The sequence below is a fragment of the Hyla sarda genome, chromosome 2, assembly GCF_029499605.1.
Source record: "Hyla sarda isolate aHylSar1 chromosome 2, aHylSar1.hap1, whole genome shotgun sequence".
In the NCBI taxonomy this organism is placed as follows: Eukaryota; Metazoa; Chordata; class Amphibia; order Anura; family Hylidae; genus Hyla; species Hyla sarda.
Genome location: NC_079190.1, coordinates 105,747,724 through 105,769,219, shown reverse-complemented (window position 1 = coordinate 105,769,219; position 21,496 = coordinate 105,747,724). Strand labels below are relative to the sequence as shown.

Here is a 21,496-nt window from a genome sequence, read left to right as displayed (position 1 = left end):
CTGCTGCATAAGATCTCTGGTGGCAGCTTATCTCTTCAAAAAGATTAGGGTAGGCAGCTGAGATTCAACATCCCCGACCCTTCTCACCCCAACCCGCCCCCGCCCCCCCTCAGATATTATCGCAAGGGGGGAGTCACAGGAGGCCAACATACACTTTACATAGGCAGCTGGTCCAGCCAAAGGCAATTGGTTTTGGTCAAATGTTTACTAAAGTATATGACGACCTTTAATAAATTGTAGTATGTAAGGACAACTTTATAGTAAAGTGAATGTGAGTACAACAAATGTATGCACCTAAATGCCAAAACTACAGCCATATCACATGGGTTCTAGGAAGTCTTCAAATTGCCTGGAGAAATCCTTAGTACACAGCTGAATTGTGTACCATTCATTAACAAAACATATTTTACAATTCCCAACAGCTCTATGGATAATTGTCTTAAGCAGCCCCTGCCTTAATCGATTGGCCTTGTTTATAGGTATATTACAGTATGAAGGCATTGTTAGGACCAGTGCTTAAAGCTTTGGTGGTGTAACTAATTTAGGTATTGTAAAATCTTGCATTTATCCTGATGTTGCTACCTTTAAAGGGGTATTCAAACCCTAGACATCTTATCCCCTATCCAAAGGATAGAGAATAAGATGTCTCATCGCGGGGGTCCTGCCACTGGGGACCCCCAATATCTCGGCTGCGACACCCCAGACATCCGGTGCATGGAGCGAACTTCGCTCCGTGCCGGATGACTGGCGATGCTGGGTGGAGGCTCATGACGTCACGACCATGCCTAGTCTATGGGAGGGGGGAGTGAGGCAAATCTTTGGGAGGAGGGAAGGGGGTCCCCAGCGACAGGAGCCCCTCGATCAGACATCTTGTCCCCTATCGTTTGGATAGGGAATAAGATGTCTGGGGGCCCCTTAAAGGACATTCTTGTATGCTTTTGTTTTGTATATTACCTCAAGGCATAGCTGGTATTCTGCACATGTATACCAATATTTAGTGGCCAAAATTAGAGAACATCTTAGTCACACTGCTTTTCTGCTTAGTAGATTTCATTATCTGTGTTCTGGTTACTGTAGATGAGTGTTTTTCTATCCTTTTATTCTGTATAATAAGCAGGTGAATCTGTTATCAAACAACAGTTCATTTGTAATTTGCTTTGAACAACACTTTGATTTATTAGGTAGATCTGATTTTGTGTTATTCTAATTGTTTCTTTTCAACATATTGCGTAACCTTAGAAATAATTATAATACATCAATTTACTTTATGAGCCTAATAATATACACATTCTGAGCTTTGTGGAGGTTATTACCACATATTAAACTACTGTTCAGGCATTTTAATTTTAAATTAAAAATATAAATCTGAACATGTTGTAATTGCAGATGACAAATGTCAGTGTACTTATGAAGCTAATGCTTAACAAGTCATAAACATACAAACTGTTCTTTTCAAGCTGCTATTTCTACCATTCTAAAAACTGAAACCATTAACCACATTTGACTAATTGGTTCAAGCTTTACATCCAGAAAATTGTTCCTCATTGACGATGTATTAAGTATGTCACAGGGGGGGTATGGTCTGCATGACAGCCTGAGCGGACGTGCCTAAGTCAGCTCCAGAACTCCTGCATGTTATTGTTTTCACAGTTCCGCCATCCTGCCTGCTACCTAGTGGGCTTGCTGGACTCCCTGTCTGCTCAGGATCATTTTAGGACTGATATTGCCGGGCTTCCTGCCCGGAGTGGAGTGTGCTCCGGGCTCTCCTCTGCCCACCAGTTTCCTCTACAAGTTCTCTCTCTACATGTGCAAGCAGGGTGCACCACATAAGTTGGACTTTGTGCTTTCCCTCCCTGCCTGTCAGTCTATCGGAGAGTGTTGGACCAGAGCTCTGCAGGGCCATACTGCTCATGCCTTCTCTCTGATGACATTCTGCTGCCATGTGGAGCAGTGTGCTTGGCTCCCCTTTCTCATCTGGGCTGCTGGACTGCTACCGCTCCCTGCACTCAACCTATTCTGTGTTTAATCTCCAGATGTCACAGGAGGATGCAGGTCTATTTTTTCTCTTTACACTCTCAAAGTTTTTGACAGCATTGAGTGGAATTATTTAAGGATAATAATGGCCCGCTTTGAATTTGGTCCCTATTTTATGGCATTTTTTTGCCTCCTGTATAGGGACCTAGAGGCTAGGGTGAGGGTTAATTGGGTTACTCTTTAACCTTAAGGACCAGGCCATTTTACACCTTAGGACCATAGCGTTTTTTAAACAACTGACCACTGTCAATTTAAACATTAATAATTCTAGAATGCTTTTACTTATCATTCTGATTCCGAGATAGTTTTTTCGTGACATATTCTACTTTAACATGGGGGTAAATTTTTGTGGTAACTTGCATCCTTTCTTGGTGAAAAATCCCAAAATTTGATGAAAAAAAAGAAAATTTAGCATTTTTCTAACTTTGAAGCTCTCTGCTTGTAAGGAAAAGGGATATTCCCAAAATTTTTTTTTATTCACATTTCCAATATGTCTACTTTATGTTTGCATCATAAAATTGACAAGTTTTTACTTTTGGAAGACACCAGAGGGCTTCAAAGTTCAGCAGCAATTTATACTTGTATGTGTAACCCAATTTCTCTCGAGTAAGCACATACCTCATATGTCTATGTAAATTGTTCGGCGGGTGCAGTAGAGGGCTCAGAAGTTAAGGAGCGACAAGGGGATTTTGGAGAGTACGTTTTTCTGAAATGGTTTTTGGGGGGTATGTTGCATTTAGGAAGCCCCTATGGTGCCAGAACAGCAAAAAAAAAAAAAAACACATGGCATACCATTTTGGAAACTAGACCCCTTGAGGAACGTAACGAGGAATAAAGTGAGCCTTAATACCCCACAGGGGTTTCACGACTTTTGCATATGTAAAAAAAAAATTTTTTTCACTAAAATGTGTTTCCCCCCAAATTTCAAATTTTTGCAAGGTTAATACCAGAAAATACCCATCAAAATTTGTATCCCCCATCTCTTCTGAGTATGGAGGTACCCCGTAAGTTGACCTGAAGTGCACTACGTGCGAACTACAATGCTCAGAAGAGATGGAGTCATATTTGGCTTTTTGAGAGCAAATTTTGCTCGGGGGGCATGTCACATTTAGTAAGCCCCTACTATGGTGCCAGAACAGCAAAAAAAAAAAACACATAGCATACCATTTTGGAAACTAGACCCCTTGAGGAACATAACAAGGAATAAAGTGAGCCTTAATACCCCACAGGGGTTTCACGACTTTTGCATATGTAAAAAAAAAATTTTTTTTCACTAAAATGTGTTTCCCCCCCAAATTTCACAATTTTGCAAGGGTTAATAGAAGAAAATACCCATCAAAATTTGTATCCCCCATCTCTTCTGAGTATGGAGGTACCCCATAAGTTGACCTGAAGTGCACTACGGGCAAACTACAATGCTCAGAAGAGAAGGAGTCATATTTGGCTTTTTGAGAGCAAATTTAGCTCTGGGGGCATGTCGCATTTAGGAAGCCCCTATGGTGCCAGGACAGCAAAAAAAAAAACACATGGCATACTATTTCGGAAACGACATCCCTCAAGGAACATTACAAGGATTACAGTGAGTCTTAACACCCCACAGGTGTTTGATAAATATTCATGAAGTGGGATGTGAAAATTAAAAATTGGATTTTTTTTACCCTAAAATGCTGGGGTTACCCCAAATGTTTCATTTTCACAAGTGGTAAAAGGAGAAAATGTCACCGTAAGTTTGTAAATACATTTCATTGGAGTAAGGACATACCTCAAGTCTGGGCGTAAACAGCTTGCACACTGGTCTCAGAGGAGCAGGTCGCACTCAGGGGCCTTGAGCTTCTGCGTTGCGGCCTATGGGGCCAGAACAGTGGGACCCCCCCTCAAGGGGCATTACATGGGCTAAATAACTGGGGTACACTAAATAACTAAAATGGGGTACAGTGGGACATAAAATTATAAAACAGGTTATGTTCCCAGAATGAGGACCCAGAGCATAACCAAAACTAAAAAATATGCCCGCCCCAAACCCTATGCTCTGAATCATCATTCTCGGAATGTGACGTGTGTGGCTGTCCCTAACCTGTTGCCTCAAATGCGCACCCCGCTCAGGTGGAGAGAGAACGCTGCGCATTTGAGGCAACAAAAAAAGTCCCCGATGATAGTGACTCAGTGACCCATGACCCAGAGAAAAAAATACCCCCAGAGGTCTTATCAGTTTTTTTTTTAGATGAGTTTTTTTTGGGCAATTTAGTGGTTTTATGGTGTTAAAATTTGGAATGTACTCTGGACTTGGTACATTGGGGTCAAATTATGGAAAATTAAAATGAAAAGGGAAAATTAAGTACTGAATGGAAGTGTGATAATCCCTGAAGCAGTTTTTAATGCAGAGGCCCGGATGATCGGGGCAAGTGTCATATTGAGTGGTGGTGTTCTTCCGAATCCCCCTCCTGTTACACACTCTGCATTTTTTCTGGGATTGTCTCTTCTTTCCAGTGTGGGGGACTTCACCTGGAAAGTGTTGGCCTGGGACGATCCTGGCACCTATAACTTCAGTTCCTTGGGAAGTCCGGCCTGCTCTTTCCCGGTCACCAAAGATCAGGACCTTTAGGACTTCTTCTTGGAACTAGAGGAATGTCCCTGTGTTGCCAGCGTACTGGGACAGTACAAAAGCGTTGTACATGGCAACCTGTACCAAGTAGACCGCAACTTTGTTTGTACCATACCAGTGTTTTCCGCATGGCCATGTATGGCTTGAGGACTTGATCAGAAAGATCAACTCCCCCCATATACCGATTGTAGTCCAGAATACAATCGGGCTTGAGGACCGATGTTGTGGTACCTCGCACAGGGACAGGTGAGCTGCCGTTACCATGAATAGTGGTCAGCATAAGGACATCCCTCTTATCCTTACACCTGACCAGCAACAGGTTTTCATGGGTAAGGGCACAGGACTCACCCTTAGGCATAGGTGTCTGCAGAAAATTTAGAGGGAGGCCTCTCTGGTTTTTCCGCACGGTCCAACAAGCGGACGTGGATCTGGCGGCAAGGGATGTGAACAGAGGGATGCTGGTATAAAAGTTGTCCACGTACACGTGGTAACCCTTATCCAGCAAAGGGTGCACAAGCTCCCAAACTATTTTCCCGCTAACACCCAGAGTGGGGGAACAATCTGGGGGTTCAATACGGAAATCTCGTCCCTCATACACTCTAAACTTGAGAGTGTACCCGGAGGTACTCTCACAAAGTTTATAGAGCTTCACGCCATACCGAGCCCGCTTCGAGGGAATATACTGGCGGAAGATGAGTCTCCCCTTAAAACTGATAAGAGACTCATCAACCGAGAGCTCCCTGAGGGGTACGTAGGCCTCCAAAAATTTGGCCCCAAAGTGATCGATGACCGGCCTCACTTTGTAAAGCCGGTCATAGGTGGGATCACCTCGGGGTGGACATGCCTCATTATCTGCATAATGGAGGCATTTCCGAATGGCGTCGAACCGCCTCCGTGCCATGACCATACTGTAAAACGGGGTCTGGTAGAGGATGTCCCCGCTCCAGTACTGTCTGACACGTGGTTTTTTGACCAGGCCCATATGCAGCAAGAGGCCTCAAAATGTCGTCATCTCTGCTGCATCAATGGCGTACCATTCATTGGGCCTGGCCAAAACAGAATCAGGGTGGTGGGCGATGAACTGCCTGGCATACAGATTCGTCTGCTCCACCATGGGATTGATAAAACTGAAAAAAATAACTGAAATAGTAAATTTCAGTGAATCTAGAATTGTCAATCCGGATTCCGGAGTCGCCAACAAACTCCGGAACCAATGGCTGATAAGCCTCTGGGGGTCTCCAGACAGGTTCACCGGAAGGGGGCTCCGGTAAACCTGTCTGGGGGGGTCGGACTCCTAGTACGAGCAGCATCACCACTCGCACTAGTGCCGGCGACTATCATGGGGGGTGCATGGCCTCGCCTGGCGGCGTCTCTGCCGCCGTATAGGTGACTCATCATCAGTACTAGATGATGAGGAGGACGAGGAAGAACACAGGAATGTACGATCTTCATCGTCCTCACTGACAGATTCGGAGTCTGAGGCAAGAAAAGCGTATGCCTCCGCTGCCGAAAATGCCTGGCGAGCCATCGCCTTTTTTCTACGGTGGTGGGGGGGTTGGTGGCGGGGGTGGTGGGTGTGTGTGTGGGGGGGGGGTGAGTATGTAGTGTGTGGCCAAATGCAGCGCCCTGAATCCCTAATAGGGCCACAAAAATTGTGGTGGACCCTTTAGGTCCTATTAGGGGGTCGGGGGGGAAAAATTTGTAACTTTTTTTACACTTTTTTTTTACTTTACTGGTTAACCCTACCTGTCCTACTCTCTCCCTGCTCTAAGGGGGGTCTTCCTCTGTGAGGGGCTCCGATCTTCACAGAGGGGGTTTCCCTGGCTCCTTCCGCAGCTCTGGCCGCTGAATGAACTCAGGGAGCAAGCAGAGCCGCGAGAAGGGGCCAATAGCAGCGATCCTGGGGGGGGTGACGAAATCGCCACCTCCCCATAGATACAGAGGGTGATAGGGGGTGTATCCTACACCCCCGATCACCTTGTATCTCCGGGTCAGCGGGTCACACGTGACCCGCATCACCGGAATAGCCGAAAATCGCAAATGTGAATTCACTTGCGATTTTCGGTGATCGCCTACATGGGGGGGGGGGGGGTCTGATGACCCCCCCTGGGCATTGGCGCGGGGTGCCTGCTGATCGATATCAGCAGTCACCCCGGTCCGGTCCCCGCCCGGCACGCGGCAGGGACCGAAATTCCCACAGGCGTACAGCTACGCCCTTGGTCCTTAAGTACCAGGGAGCAAAGGTGTACCTGTACGCCCTTGGTCCTTAAGGGGTTTGAAGAGTACCTGTCATCAAACCATATTTTCTAAACTAACTCACATTATATTCCCTAACTACTCCTAACACCCCTCCTGCCCTTTAGATTTTTTTCCCAGCTTTAAAATGCTCTGTCTCATACCTTTCCCCTTGCTCACATTGTGTGAGCTCCTGGCAGGATTAAGTGGGCGTTCTCCAGCAGGCACAACATCACTGAAGCCTGCGAGAGCTGTACCTTGCCATGTCACGCACGCACTTACTGAGCTTGGTCTCCTGCTAGGCCGGGAGGAGACAAAACTAACTGTTTGACTTGTGGCAGGAAACAGAACAGAGCCACCTAGTAGTCGTTTATTCAATCACATTAAAACATATAAAGGTTGAGAATTTTAACAGCAAGTAAATTGCATAGAGCCTTATAATAACATAAGAAACAATATATTAAAAGTTTAGTTTGGTGACAGGTGCTCTTTAACATATTTTATCTCCAGTGTGGTACCTGTCAGGGGTGTCCTTTGTCCCATTGCTCTTTATCCTGGCCACTGTTGGCCACACCGATTCGTTCCTCCTCTTCCCTGGTGGTGTTTAGGTATGATGGGTTGGAGGAAAGGGTGGCACTTCATGCAGACAAAGTGTTGCTGTTCTTAGGAGATACGGCTAGCTAGTTGGCCCAGTGATGCGTCTTATTACTGATTTTGATTTCTATTCTGGCATGCTTATTAACTGGGATAAATGAGCTCTTATGCCCCTTGACTTCTCCCTCCCTTAAAACATGTGCAGGAGTTTCAGATACAGGTGGTCTCTCTCTTCTGCCTGGGTATCCAGGTTACCCTGGCTGTACTTGACTATGTTTCTCGTAACCTTTGCCCTTGCTAGATAAGAGTGCTCATTGCTATGTTTACGAGAAACATAGTCAAGTACAGCCAGGGTAACCTGGATACCCAGGCAGAAGAGAGAGACCACCTGTATCTGAAACTCCTGCACATGTGTTAAGGGAGGGAGAAGTCAAGGGGCATAAGAGCTCATTTATCCCAGTTAATAAGCATGCCAGAATAGAAATCAAAATCAGTAATAAGACGCATCACTGGGCCAACTAGCTAGCCGTATCTGCCTGGTTTAAGTTGCCTTTGTTGGTGGTGGGACGGGCTAATCTAAATAAAACGATGCTTATGCCTCAGCTTCTGTACATCTGACCCAGACCCTGTCTGAGTTGCAATATCCCACTTCACTAGACCACATCACCTTTTCTTACAACTGGTGTGTGTGTGTGTGTGGGGGGGGGCGAACGGCCTCGAATAAGACTGCAGACACTGCAGAGTGGTAAAACAGTGTGGGGGGTCTCTATTGGGGCCCTGATCCCTTTACACATTCTGGAAATTGGCTCTCTTCACAAGGTATCTGGTCAAGACTCAAATTACCTTTTTAGTCTGTAAAGTAGGAAGTGAAGTAATGACTTTATCTTATACCCCCTTGCTACTCCTTTCCGAGGCTTGCTGGTTGTTGCAATTGTTCCTACTCCATATAGTGTATAGAACCGCATTCTTACAGCTAAGGCTTGACATGTACTCTGATTTCCCATGCCCTAGGTTTGGACAGGTTGATGCTACTCTACTGCATATGGTCTGGAATTGCCCTCTGCTTCTTTTCTTTTTGCAGAAGGTATTAGATATTATATGAAGGATCTATGACATGCAGCTTAATCATGCATCTAAATGTTGCATCTTGGGCCTTATTCGTTGTAGCAAGAAGCCAGTTGGACCAAGGTGGGAGTCCTAACACTTTTTATTTGGCAAGAAAACTTTAAAGAGGGGTTTACAAAAAGGGTAAAGTGTTGTATAAATTCAGCTCTGTATGGGCCCCGTGGTATAGTACATACTACATCAGAGGCTCACAGTCATAAGCTTTCAATCATATTTCTCTAGATTGACATGAGATGATGTGGGGGGTGTTCCCTAAGCTACGGACATTTCCTCTTTTCTGTGCAGGGCTTTGCTCAATGTCTTCTTCCTAAAGACAGGGTGGAGTAGAGTAGGGCTGATATGCTGTATATTTTTACTGTGTGGCTTTCTACTTTCTACTTTTCTACTTTCTGCCGGGAAAAACCTATATAGTCTACTGATGTTTTCCTTTTCTTTATTAGCAAGTGGGTTTTGGGAAGGGGTTGTTAATATTTTTCTGTATATCTGTTAAAATCTGGAAAATGTTAATGGAAAATATCTGATTAAAAAAAAACCTGTACCTCAGAAAGTAATAATGATTTCTAGCAGAAAGTAGCTACAGTTGTCCACATAACAACTGATTTAAAGTCCAGAAAATAAAGTTTATATACAATTTATGCCATCAGTTTTCATTCAGTGGGGGTCCTACCATTGAGACCTCAACCTTTCCCTGTTGGTAGAACAAAGTGGCAGTGGCAGATTTCTTCGCTTTTTAAGGGGAGGTTTACATAAAAATTTTAAATAATAAAACACCCAGATAGAAATGTTGGATTGCTGCACAACCCAGTATACAGTTAGACACTGGGTCTTACCATAAGAGGGCATAAAATGTTCTTCCTCCACTGTCCTATACAAAGGTTGTCAGAGGCTACTTTTGGGTAGTGTACCTCTTAGTGAGAGATCATTGACTACTAGACATGCCTCTATGATGCATTTGATGATATTTTGCCAAGTTGACAGTTGAGAAGGGGTATATCATTACACTAATGCATCATGGTTGTTTAAATGAATTGTCCACAATCTAGACCATTTTGACCAAACTGTTGGGAGGTGTTGGGAGCAGTGGTTACGCGAGGGAACGCACACAAGGTGACCATGCTCTGGGTGGGCCAGCCAGCCCACAAGTGGAGAGAATTTTTTGATCCACCAACAAGCTTGAGCAGCTTCCACAGTTTCCTTGTCCACCATCCAGACACAGGTGGCACACCCCTGTCTCTGCCTGAACCATTTCCAGATGCTTAGCAGAAGGAAACTTGGTGTCAGGGCACCCATTACATGCCCTGCCATTGACAGCCAGCCAGTGTGCTACTTTGTAAAGAAATAGAATTGATCATACTCACCCACATGGTACAACACCATTGCTTCAGTCCACCACAGTCCCTCTGTTTGCTTACATTGGTTTGCTTAGTGATTGGCTGCAGTGTGTTGGAACATCACCAGCAGAGCTGAAGAGCATATATTCAGGGTGGGTAAGCAAAATTACCAGAGTAAACTGGAGCACTGGCACTGGATTGGGAGAGAATCTATACTCTGTGTAGTGGCGGCGCCATGTTACTGCAGCCTCAGCTCCTATTGAACTGAATAGAAGCTAAGGCTGCAGTAATGTGCCTCTGTCACTACACAGAATATGCAGCCAGCTTCTGAGCCCCTTCTCTGTGTAGTGTGGTCACAAAACAACCAGGTGTTAGCACCCCGCTGATCAACTAACAATGGCCTGTTCTGTGGATAGATCATCAATATTATTTAGCTGGAAATCCCCCTTTAAAGGACATCTGCAGTGTGATTAACACTTATCCCCTATCCACAGGATAGTGGATAAGTGTTTGATCGCGGGGGGGGGGGGGGGGGGTCTGACCACTGGGACCCCCTGTGATCTCCTGTACGGGGCCGCGGCTGTTTCCCGTGCAGGGGGCGTGCCGGCCACAGCATGACATTGCAGCCAGCACGCCTCCTCCATACATCTCTATGGGAGAGGCAGGGAGGCAGCGTTCGTGCCTCCCCGCCTCCCCCATAGAACTGTATGGGGCACGGGGAGGAGACGGGGCGTCTAGGTTGATGCTACATGCCTTAGCGCTCACCATGAGCGCTAATGGCGGCGCCCCGTACAGGAGATCACAGGGGGTCCCAGCGGTCGCCCCCCCCCCCCCCCCCCCCCCCCCCGCAATCAAACACTTATCCCCTATCCTGTGGATAGGAGATAAGTGTCATCCCGCTGCAGTTGTCCTTTAAGTCAAGAGTGGAGTAGAGACAGGGAACACTGTTGGCAAAAATCACACATATGCTTAAGAGAATAGTACTTATAGCAACCTGTAGCTTCCATGCTATCACACCAAAACCTGCGTACAATTGAAGGTATAGCAAAATATCTTTGTCATGCTGCCAACTGTATTTTATATTTGTAGGTTCTTGTTAGATGATTTTTACGTATGTTTTCCACTTTAAAACTCTTGTATTTTCTACCTTGGCATCACTCCATGGATTTGCTTGTTTCTAATGTTACAACTTGCTTTATAATAGCCTCTTTAATACTGTCCAATACCTACCTGTACACTGTAGTGATTTTGTCTGTTTTTTTGTAGGGCGACAAAGAAGCTGAAATGGGGCTGCCGTTTTCTCCACTTTGTGACCGCAAATCCACTTTGGTAGCTCAATCCCAGATAGGTATTTTAGTTTGCATCTTACCTGCAGAAAAAGATCAATGGTACTTGAGATCACATGTGACCTCTGACCTGGTTTTGTGACTCAATTTATTGCATTGTTGCAGTGACTGATCTCTTCTCTTACAGGATTCATTGAGTTTATTGTTGACCCAACATTTTCAGTGCTGACTGATGTGGCTGAGAAGATTGTTCTTCCATTGGTAGAAGAAGGAAGCAAAACCAAACCGGCACCTCCTGTCAACCAGTCCAGGTGTGTGAAGTCAAAAGGAAATAGAATTACTAATGGGAGTGTCTTTTTTTGGGTAACCCTGTGATCCTGGAGTTTCTCTTGTTAAGCTGTATGCTCGTGTTGCCTTTTTGTCACGTTTGTGCTGTGTTGTTTTTACCATAATGTGCTTTTACCATAATTTGTGCAATCACTATAGCAAAATATTGCAATGTGTGAACACAGCCACAAAGTCCAATAGCCAGTTGACGTCAAGTCATAGGCAAATATTGTTGAGATTAGTTCCAATAAATAAACGTTGTCATTTAATTATTTCCAACTCATAGCTCTCAGTGGAGGCAGCCATCCTTGGATGAACAGTCTGAGCTAGGAGACATTAATGCTGACCTGAACAGTTTCCGGTCAACTTGGACCAAGTACATCCAGGAGAACAAGCAGAAGTGGAAAGAGCGAGCAGCAAGTGGTGAGTAATCTATTCATTTAGAAGGTAAAATGGTATTTTTATTATAAATAGGCTAAGAACTTGTCCACTGCAGGCTACATATAAACCATAACAGCCATCAGATATTAAAGTCACCCGCCTAATATTGGGTAGGTCACCTTAATGGGACCAGAACAGCTCTGACTGGTTGAGGTGTGACCTCTGAAGGTTTCCTGTAGTATCTGGCATCAACACATTAGCAGCAGTTGTGTGGTGTTTCCCCAGTTGACTTTATTTCTACCACATCCCTTAACTATACCCCTTGTTATATTAACAGTCCTGGGTATACAAATATCATTAGATCTATATGTGCACCATATATTATTATTCAGAAAACCTGGTGAAAAAGATTTATTAAAACTAGCACGCAAGAAAAGAGGACCATTTGCCAAGAGAAACCAATCCAGCTACTGCTTTTATTCATCACATTCATTGTAATGTTTTTTAGTTTTAATGAATCTAGTAGGTCATCAGAATCAAAAAATCTGTGTGAATTCAGATGCATTTATACACAGACATGTCATTGTGAATACATGTACACATAATGTTGTTGGTTATTCTTTATATGAAGGAAAAACATATTATAATATATGTCTAATTATTCCATTTCCAGGAATCACAAACCAAACATCTGTGGATGAGCTTTCACCCTGTGAGGAAGAGCATAGCACAGAGGAAAATGGTAACCTGGACTAGTGCACAGTTTCCCTGAAGACCAGGTAGGGATGTAGAGAGAGGGGTTTAGGACAGGAAGAACCATTAGGGCCGTTCACAGCCATGGATTATATTACCCTGTGCATGGCTGTTCACAGGATGAACCTGGCTTCACTTTGGGTTTATAGCTCTGAGACCTGGAGATTATAATCTGTGCACATCTGCTATTACTTATAAAGGTTGAATGTAATAGGACCCCGCACATAATGCACTCTTGACATGTTGTCTGAAAAATACAGTGAAAATGGATCAACTGAGGAGTAAGAATTGCTAGTGCAATAGACCACAAATTATTTTTCCAGTTTTCATCCGTCCAGTTTTAAATATCCAGTTCCCAGTGTAGCCTTTATGTGTAGCCCTGGGTAGTAGAGATGGTCTTCTGTAAAACTCTATTTTAATGCATGCTTGTTTAGTCACTATGACTTCTATAATAACATAAGCAAGTCTCTTCTTACTTCTTCCATTGGTATTATATACTCATTACAATGAGTTGTGTGTGTATATATATATATATATATATATATATATATATATATATGTATATATATATTCATTACATTGGACACAATGCTCTCTAATGGATTCTTCACACACTGTTGTTTTACATTTACAGATTTTTTTTAAAGTCTTTGTGCAGCATTTTTGTATTGTTTTTTATTTAGCATAATTTTTACACATAATTTTCCAAATGCTATAGAGGAGCCTATGGTACAAAGAAAATTCCAGAAAATGGCATATCTAGAGCTTGTTGGTAATTAAAAAAAGAAAGAAAGAAAGAAAGCACAGACCCAAAAAACCCACAAAACCACTGCTAACTGAAATTTGTTGTAGAGGATATGTTTTTTTTATTTCACTATAGACTTATAGACCCCTATTTAAGTACCTAGTGTAAATACGGAATAAATGTTCTGTACACCGTTTAATTTTTTTATGACATATTATTTTTTCTTATTGCCTAGGTACTACTCCATCCAAATAGAGGTCTAGCTCCCCTCCCTGCAATACAGAAGGAAAAGGACACAGGGAATACAGAGATTGGATCTGAAGCCGCAGGTCACTTGGCACGCACAGAACATCTGGTATTCAGGGAACTTGAACCCTCAGAATCCCACCGTCTGTGACACTGTGTGGGTGACCCACAGATCATTGCACAGCTCTTTCTCTCTGTCCGCCTGTCTCTGCTATGTGGGTCTGTCTCTTTATTTGTGGATCATTTAGGTACTACCATACGGAACTGCCTTTGCTTTGTAAAACAGAGCAGACTTTTTTCTTTTCCGTTTCTCATAGAGTAAAGCACTCCTTTTATTTTGCTGTCAGCAATGTACATCTACAATATATATATATATATATATATATATATATATATATATATATATATTGCCTCCCACAAATCTTTCAAGGCTCTGCATGACTTAGTTCTCATTATCCAGAGTGATGCAAAAAAAACAAAAAAACAAAAAAAAACGTTCATATATGCACAGTGACAAAAAGAAACAAAATGGAAATATGTTCCTTCATCTCATCTGAAGATAGTTCAAAGAAGATGGTGTTGGACTATCTGATGTATTATAACTTAAGAAAATGCAATATCAAAAACTATGAACAGTACCCACCAAATAAGTGAGTTCCAAGTATCCAGAACTCTGACAGAATAGTGCTCTTTAAATCAATTGCTACCCAACCATAATGCATGTGTAATCAGTTCTTAGGCATGGAAATCTGTCTATCAGATCATGTTTACCTGTCTGTGAATGGTTTGAGAGTTACTGATTCTGAGCAATAAGCACCTGGTACAAGGCAAAGAGTCATCCAGTGGAATGTGAGACAGAGATTTACACCATCAGATCATGGAATCTCCCCTTTTCACGTCATCGTTATCTAGGAAAACAAATGGGACCAAAGCATGTTAGTAATTACAGTAGATTATTTAGAAAAATGCTTATCTATTGGATTATTCATTTAGTATTTGCTGCTTTACCCATCAACACCTAGCACAGTGTGTATAGATTATACCTCGGTAAGAAACATCACGGCTCATATTCTTTCTGGCTGTAATCCTGATACTTTCTCTAAGACCCACCAAGCAGGAGGACCCAAAGTCTTATGTGAGGAACGGGGGTTCTCTGCAAACTGTTCCATGAGTCTGCAGAGCACCGCCGAACGATACATTGACATTACTTCCCATGCCAAGCTCCTGTACATCATTGTGTGACCATTCCCTGTGGCAGAATATCGAGAGTTTCTTGTTTGTCCTGTCCAAGCTGTGTCATGGATTTGGATGTTTTGTTTTGTGCCTTGTTTTGCAGTGTTTTGTACCTAGTCTCTGACTCCTCATCTACTCATCCGTCTTTCTAAACCTCCGATATGGACATAGCAATCTTTCCATTACATATTTAACCGGAAACGGTCAAGACCCCTGAACACTTGCTGTATCCTTGGTAATAATGACTTGTCATTTCTCTTTTCTATAAAAAAAAAGTTTCATTTCATGGTTTCACTTTTGCTTATAATTCACATCTCAGGTTAAAGAGTTTAAGGAGTTTGTCACGGTCGTACAACAAATTGTCCAGGTACATTGAATGATATAGAATTGACACACACTCATAGTTGTTTGATAGTACATCCATCACATTACATCACATTAACATTTCACTGGACAAATCATATTCACTTTATTATGTTTATCCATATATTAACAAGAATATAACATTTTATTGTGATATCCAAGATAGGACTACCCCTATAAGAGCTTCCGAGAGCTGGAGATGATGTATGTATGACCAAGACAATGTCCTATATCAGATGACATAGGAGGTAACAGTTATTTAGTGAAGCAAGTATGAATATTAACAGGTAAATGATATAGATAAAAGTCATTTACTTTAAAATGCTGCAATATGGAAGTTGATAGATAAAGCAGAACAGGGTAGACAGACCTTTAACTCATAGCATGACAACTGCAAGATTTCTATAGATGTCTTTAGGTAGCATCAAGATTTCTGAAGTTAAAAGGAAACTGGATAAATAATGCTTAAAGAAAACGATCTATGGAAAGAGTTGCTATGGAATAGGTAAGTGGTGACCTCTTGTGTATGGAGATAGAAAGGTTTTCTCATTCTCTCTAATGAAGTATTAGTAGTCCTTCATGGAATATGGTCTGTATTTATTACACTATAACTTCATACTAGTGGATATCCCTATCTTACAGATATCCTTCCTCTCTCTTTGTAGTCATCTTGTGAGCACTTTTGTTCCCTTCGACTATATGTAAGACCATTAGGCATCCACCCATGTACCATCCTGCTGTGGCTTCCATCTTCCATATCGATCAATAGCAATGATTTGATCAAGTTTCTTATAACTGTTACGTCTTCCTTCTTTCTTTTTTCATGTTTAGTATTTACAGTTTCCTCTGTTCACATAACTCCCATATTATGTTTATGGCAGGAATGTGGATCTGGGAGATAGTATTAAATATGCACACATATAACACATGATTCAAGAGGTAAATTGTCAAAGTCTGCCTTAACTCTGGACCAGTCTACCATACATCCTGATATTTGGTGGTGAGGTTTGGATTAAAGAAAGAAACAGATGTAATGGAAAATCCAATAGTGTGAGTTCAGAGGTATATTTTAGGATATATAGATCAAAATTCATATTTATTTACTTAAGATCCAGACAGGTTATTATTTATTTAGCATCTAGTTCCTTATAAATTCTTTTGAGTAAATCTACCAAGCAAAGATTGTTTCCACTTATAGGTTTTCACTATATAAATATATATATATATATTGAGAATTTTTTTCTAATTTATGACAGACACTCACCTTCAATCCTGATAGATCAGTTAGTAAAATATTTGAAGTGTGTAACCAGATGACATCACAAATCCTAACCACTTCTGGATAGCGTTCTTTAGAATTGTATCTTATATTTTTAAGCAATGTATATTTTAAATGACTCTGTCTACAGTAAATACACAAAGTATAATACAGATGTAACATTATTTGTCTATGGTCCGTATAGTTTTTGTTTTTTTCAACAATGCCTTGGATTGCACAACATGGTCTTTTCCATATGTGTATTTGAAATGAGGAGGCTGCAACCCAAGCAACAAGAGGGTTACATTTTCTGGAGAGACTTGTAAATATTTTGCTTTGGATGTGCCCTTGAGTGGTACATTCTTTATTTTCAATCTTATTTTGTAATGCTCCATATGCCATGCTTATCGGCGGTGCAAACATTTTCATCAAGAAAAAACTGGTGATAATGGTACAAAGCAGTTGAGCGTTGAATGCTGAGTTCACTGAACAGGAACACAAAATGTCTGTATACTTGGTCTCTTGACTTCTGAACGGGAAGCAGGATTACATTGCGTACTGGTTCATTGTCATTACATGGTACAGTATCATAGCTTTCTATGATAGATATTAGCATATCAATACTCACTGAAAGGATCACAAATGCAAAAGGGATAGTGGTGGAGTTGCAGAAGAAGATGCTGTCACCCACAGGGGCAAGTTAGAGACAAATTTCTATGACTCACCCAAGTTGAAAACTACTTTACTGTGTTATTGGTCATTTTCTAAATAAAAAACATAGAGCACAACCTGCCTTAGAACAAAGTTCTTAATCTAAAGAAAGTTTAACAAAAAGAAAAGAAAACCTAAAAATGAAATGAGGTGTGTGTACAGTGCAATCCATTTTTTTTTTAAATCATTTAATAGTCCCTTTTATCTGTTTCCTGCATCATGTTAGGTTTCTATAGAAAACTGCCGATACAGGGAATAGATAAAAAAGAGCATGAATGCTGGATCAGTAATTTACTTCTATTAAAAAATCTTAATCCTTCCAGTACTTATTAGCTGCTGAATGCTACAGAGGAAATTCCTTTCTTTTTGGAACACTGATGACATCACGAGCACAGTGCTCTCTCCTGAAATCTCTGTCCATTTTAGCAACCATGCATAGCAGATGTATGCTAAGGGCAGCATGGTGGCTCACTGGTTAGCACTGCTGCCTTGCAATGCTGGGCACTTGGGTTCAAATCTCACTAAGGACAACAATAAATAAAGCATTATTATTATTATAATAACGTCAGCAGAGAGAACTGTGCTCGTGATGTCATCAGAAAGCATTCCAAAAATAAAAGAATTTCCTCTGTAGTATTCAGCAGCTAATAAGTACAGGAAGGATTAAGATTTTTTAATAGAAGTAATTTACAAATATGTTTAACTTTCTGCCACCAGTTGATTTAAAAGAAAAAAAGGTTTTCACCGGAGTACCCCTTTAATTCAACTAAATAATATTTGATGCTTTTGTGGAATATGCTGTTCATATTAAGTGGGCATGCAGTCTTACAGTAAACTCTGGTCAGAACCACGCTCCTCCACTGGTGTTGTGTTGCTGAGAATTTCCTTTCAAATAAATGTCTCTTAGAATTAAGTTTATGGTAGCTTAAAGGGGTATCTGTCCAAAGAGCAGCACCCACATTCTATGAACAAGACAAAGAGTTTTCCGAGACTGGGAACGTAACATCAGGCCCCCTCGTGACATTACACCATTTTCCCTCCATTGTTGTCTATGGGAGGGGGCGTGACGTCCATCATGCCCCCTCCCATAGACATGAATGGAGGGGTTGTGTCGTGACGTGTCTTTGGCCGTATAACTCCTTTAAGGGATGTACAATCGTTAAACTAATTGGCTGATTATTAAAGAATGCTTATTTCTAGAAATTGTACCTCTCTTGTCCAGGGGCTGTATGTATTCATTTTAAAAGGGCTGTTTTGTAATACACTGCTCAAAAAAATAAAGGGAACACTAAGACAACACAACCTAGATCTGAATGAATGCACTAATCGTATGAAATACTTTCGTCTTTACATAATTAAATGTGCTGACAACAAAATCACACAAACATTATCAATGGAAATCAAATTTATCAACCCATGGAGGTCTGGATATGGAGTCACACTCAATCAAAGTGGAAAACCACACTACAGGCTGATCCAACTTTGATGTTATGTCCTTAAAACAAGTCAAAATGAGGCTCAGTAGTGTGTGTGACCTCCACATGCCCGTATGACCTCCCTACAACACCTGGGCATTCTCCTGATGAGGTGGAAGATGGTCTCCTGAGGGATGTCCTCCCAGACCTGGACTAAAGCATCTGCCTACTCCTGGACAGTCTGTGGTGCAATGTGGTGTTGGTGGATGGAGCTAGACATTATGTCCCAGATGTGCTCAATCGGATTCAGGTCTGGGGAACAGGCGGGCCAGTCCATAGCATCAATGCCTTTATCTTGCAGGAACTACTGACACACTTCAGCCACTTGAGGTCTAGCATTGTAGGAGGAACCCAGGGCCAACCACACCAGCATATGGTCTCACAAGGGGTCTGAGGATCTCATCTCAGTACCTAATGGCAGTCAGGCTACCTCTGTCAAGCTCATGGAGGGCTGTGCGCCCCCCCCAAAGAAATGCCACCGCACACCATTACTGACCCACTGCCAAACCGGTCATGCTGGAGGATGTTGCAGGCAGCAGATTGTTCTCCACGGTGTCTCCAGACTTTCTCACGTCTTTCACATGTGCTCAGTGTGAACCTGCTTTCATCTGTGAAGAACACAGGGTGCCAGTGGCGAATTTGCTAATCTTGGTGTTCTCTGGCAAATGCCAAACGTCCTGTGCGTTGTTGGGCTGTAAGCACAACCCCCAGCTGAGGACGTCGGGCCCTAGAGTGGACACATGCACATTTGTGGCCTGCTGGAGGTCATTTTGCAGGGCTCTGGCAGTGCTCCTCCTTGCATAAAGGCGGAAGTAGCGGCCCTGCTGCTGGGTTGTTGCCCTCCTCCACATCTCCTGATGTACTGGCCTGTCTCCTGGTAGCGCCTCCATGCACTGGACACTACGCTGACAGACACAGCAAACCTTCTTGCCACAGCTCACATTGATGTGCCATCCTGGATGAGCTGCACTACCTGAGCAACTTTTGTGGGTTGTAGACTCTGTCTCATGCTACCACTAGAGTGAAAGCAACACCAAAGTGACCAAAACATCAGCCAGGAAGCATAGGAACTGAAAAGTGGCCTGTCGTCATCACCTGCAGAACCGCTCCTTTATTGGGGGTGTCTTGCTAATTGCCTATAATTTCCATCTGTTGCCTATTCCATTTGCACAACAGCATGTGAAATTGATTGTCAATCAGTGTTGCTTCCTGAGTGGACAGTTTGATTTCACAGAAGTGTGATTGACTTGTGTTAAGTGTTCCCTTTATTTTTTTGAGCAGTGTACTAAAGACCATGGACAAGAGTGACACTGTTTTTGGATAAAAGCACACTGTTTAATACAAATTGTATGATACACCAAACATTCGGAAAGTGCTGCAGTGATGATTTTCTGGAAATTTCTCCCATCTGCACACAGGATCTTTGGAACTAGGCCAGAGTGATTATTGGGCTCTTGGTCACCTCTCTAACCAAGACCCCAATACTTTAATAACTTATTTGGGTGAGGCTAGCTTTAGGAGGATCCCTTGTTGTTCCAAACTGCTTACATTTAAAGGGGTAATCCACTGGCCAGCATTCGGAACATTTAGTTCCAAATGCTGTGTTCATGCAGCGGGGGTCAGCCACGCCCCCTTGTGACAAGTCTACGAGCAGCGATCACTCCCATGGTAACAAAAGAATACATTATTTATTGAGCTGAACTAGGATAATGTGAATAATTATATTCTACATAAAAAGTTATGTCAACATTTCTCAGACTGATAAACAAAATGCATTGCCAATGGATGCAATGATTTCTCACATCATTTTCGTTGACCAATTGGTTTATGCTACACATAGAACTGATAATCAGTCAAGGATATGGTTTTCAGATCTTAGAACAATTTAAATTGTAGACAGATTTGTTGGTGTAGATAGATATGTTGGGACAGAATGCCGTAAAACTGTACTTTGGCCTCTACTTAGTGCAGTACTGTACAGAGGTTATACAGCATCCCACCCAACTGTTATTGCACAGCAGTCAACGCAGGCTAGGGCTACATGATGACTTTGGTCATGTGTTTCCCGTGTGATTTTCACAGTCTCACATGGCACCAAACTGCAGTCAGCAACTCTTTGCATGACAGTCACATGACCAAAGCCTCTGAATAACCCTACCCTAATTCTGCACAACTTATGATCCAGAAATGGGAATAATTCTGCTTTCATTGAGTTTGATACTTGGTAACAACATGTGTTACCCAGAATGCAGAGTGTGGAAGGTCTCTTAAGGTATTTTTTTTTTTTATCTTGCTGAAAACCTTTGCACTGCTTTAACTGATGCAAAAAACACTCACAAATACACAATGTCAGACTAAAACTATGCGCATGTAAAAAAAAAAAAAAACAGAGGGGGAATATTACCCCTTAGAATGTACATCTGTCTTTAATTCCTAATTATTATAATAATATTAATAAAGCATCTATGAAATATAGTCTGTTGTCTCTTCTTTACACTGTAATATGGCTCACAATATTAAACCATTTACTTTGTAATAATTACTAGCATCATAGCTTCAATTCTTAATAAAGCCATGACAGGTATGAAGGTCCTCATCCCGATTGTTCTCATTAAATAATAATGGGTCACCAGGTCTCTGTAGTTCTGAAAGACAAACCACAAACAAACCAGAATCCAGCCCAACTGTGAAAAGGGCTTAGACTTACAAAATTATGGTGCTAGTGAAAGGTAGTCCTCGCACAGTATTGTAAATGTACAGAATAGGGGTGCGAGCCATTGGCACCCCCGAGAAGCAA

The 21,496-nt window shown here is 42.2% G+C and overlaps 1 protein-coding gene across 4 annotated transcripts in view; it reads left to right on the top strand.

Annotated features, from left to right (window-relative positions):
- The window catches only part of PDE1B (phosphodiesterase 1B), a 390,572-nt gene extending 369,400 nt beyond the window's left edge, over positions 1 to 21,172 (top strand). For 2 of the 4 annotated variants that reach the window (XM_056562773.1, XM_056562775.1), the window contains exons 12-16: positions 11,188 to 11,269; positions 11,395 to 11,518; positions 11,821 to 11,957; positions 12,589 to 12,657; positions 13,649 to 21,172. In XM_056562773.1, coding sequence (XP_056418748.1) covers positions 11,188 to 11,269; positions 11,395 to 11,518; positions 11,821 to 11,957; positions 12,589 to 12,657; positions 13,649 to 13,668 — 432 coding nt within the window. In that variant the 3' untranslated portion in view covers positions 13,669 to 21,172. Of the gene's footprint in view, positions 1 to 11,187; positions 11,270 to 11,394; positions 11,519 to 11,820; positions 11,958 to 12,588; positions 12,695 to 13,648 lie in introns of all 4 variants that reach the window. The other 2 variants (XM_056562774.1, XM_056562777.1) reach the window with 2 other exon arrangements.
- Positions 21,173 to 21,496: the final 324 nt, after the last annotated feature.